A 1,369-nucleotide genomic window follows, 5' to 3' on the forward strand; every position below is an offset into this window, starting at 1 on the left:
CTCATACTGCAGTACACACTGTACACACAAAGCATAGACAGTATAATTGTATACACCTTGTCCTCTGTCTGAGGTCGTTACCACATGATTCTGGATTTGTCAACAATGGAAGACAGTGTTGCTGTTAGCATGTAGGCTAATACAGCCTCTTAGCAGAAAAAATAAATATATGAATTTATGAAAAGTATCAGATTTTTGGTGATTGGAATTTTATGAAGATCTCTTTTGTTCTGGTTTGTCTTGACAATAAGTAAAGCCGGTGACTTGTTTACTGCTGCTCAGACACGACAGCGCTTTAGCTTAGCATAAGTGAGAATAAGCTTCTTCTTTGTGCTCTGGGGTGAGATGTAACATCTATTTAATTATGTATATATATAAAAAATGAAAGTCCAATGAACTCTTTGCAGTTGTAGTATTTTATCACATATATACACACAATATATAAATTTAAATTTATGTGCTAGCTAAATTATGTTGAAACCAGGGTTGTCCCAATACCAGCACAAGTATTTATTTTGGGGTTAGAGTGAAAAGTCCTATGAGGTATTGTTACTGGTTCGTCTCAAACACGTATTATGATTTTTTTTTTTACTTTTAAAAACAAATATTTTGGTCCACTGTGTGAGAAGAACTGCTGGTTTAGAACCGTACACCCTGTGTGTTAGCACATTTCTGCTATGTTTATGCTAACACATGTTCCATATGTCTCTGCAGGTGTGGTTGTCGGAAGTCGACAGCAGAATGTCTTATCCCAGCCCCAGACAGAGCGGAGGTTGTGGGTTAAATTCCCAGGGGACGACACCAGGCAGCAGCAGTCTGAAACAACTGGACAACAGGAGTCCCGCCAGCAGAGAGAGGTACGGTTATTATAGTTCACATTTTTATGTGGTGTTTCGAATAAAAAATTTGTAAAAATCACTTTTTTCATTTCTTTTCCCTCTCAGTCCTGATGGCAGCTACACCGAGGACCAAAATGCAGAGCTTCACTTTAAGTCACGCAGTTCAGAGTTTGATGAAGAATTTGATGAGGAAGAGCCTCTGCCCAGTATTGGTACCTGCAAGTCTCTTTACCAGTTTCAAGGTAGTATAAATGTTTCTTTACTCTTTAATAATAAAAAAATAAAATCTAAAAATCTGCACCGGAATTTTTTTTTCAAAAGCAGCTTTAACACTTCACAATAACAAAAAAACGTTATTATGTTTAAACTTTAAAAGTTTGTTGTTTGTTTTTTAAATAAAATATATTTTTATGAAATAATTTTATGAAAGTATTTATTTAAAATGTATAAATAAATAATAAAAGTACCTAAATAAAATAAGTAATAAAATAAAATTATTAACAAATTCAAATAAATATTTTTTTATATAT

General features: G+C 33.5%; 1 protein-coding gene across 1 annotated transcript; it reads left to right on the forward strand.

The window, feature by feature from the left end:
• Positions 1 to 331: 331 nt before the first annotated feature.
• Positions 332 to 1,081, forward strand: LOC103398965 (formin-binding protein 1-like; the record flags this gene model as incomplete). Its single annotated transcript, XM_008337724.1, has 3 exons — positions 332 to 340; positions 715 to 857; positions 945 to 1,081. Coding segments are annotated over exons 2-3 (253 nt in total), but the record flags the coding sequence as incomplete, so codon positions are not given.
• Positions 1,082 to 1,369: the final 288 nt, after the last annotated feature.

This window comes from Cynoglossus semilaevis, unplaced genomic scaffold, assembly GCF_000523025.1.
Source record: "Cynoglossus semilaevis isolate Cse_v1.0 unplaced genomic scaffold, Cse_v1.0 scaffold3057, whole genome shotgun sequence".
NCBI lineage: Eukaryota > Metazoa > Chordata > Actinopteri > Pleuronectiformes > Cynoglossidae > Cynoglossus > Cynoglossus semilaevis.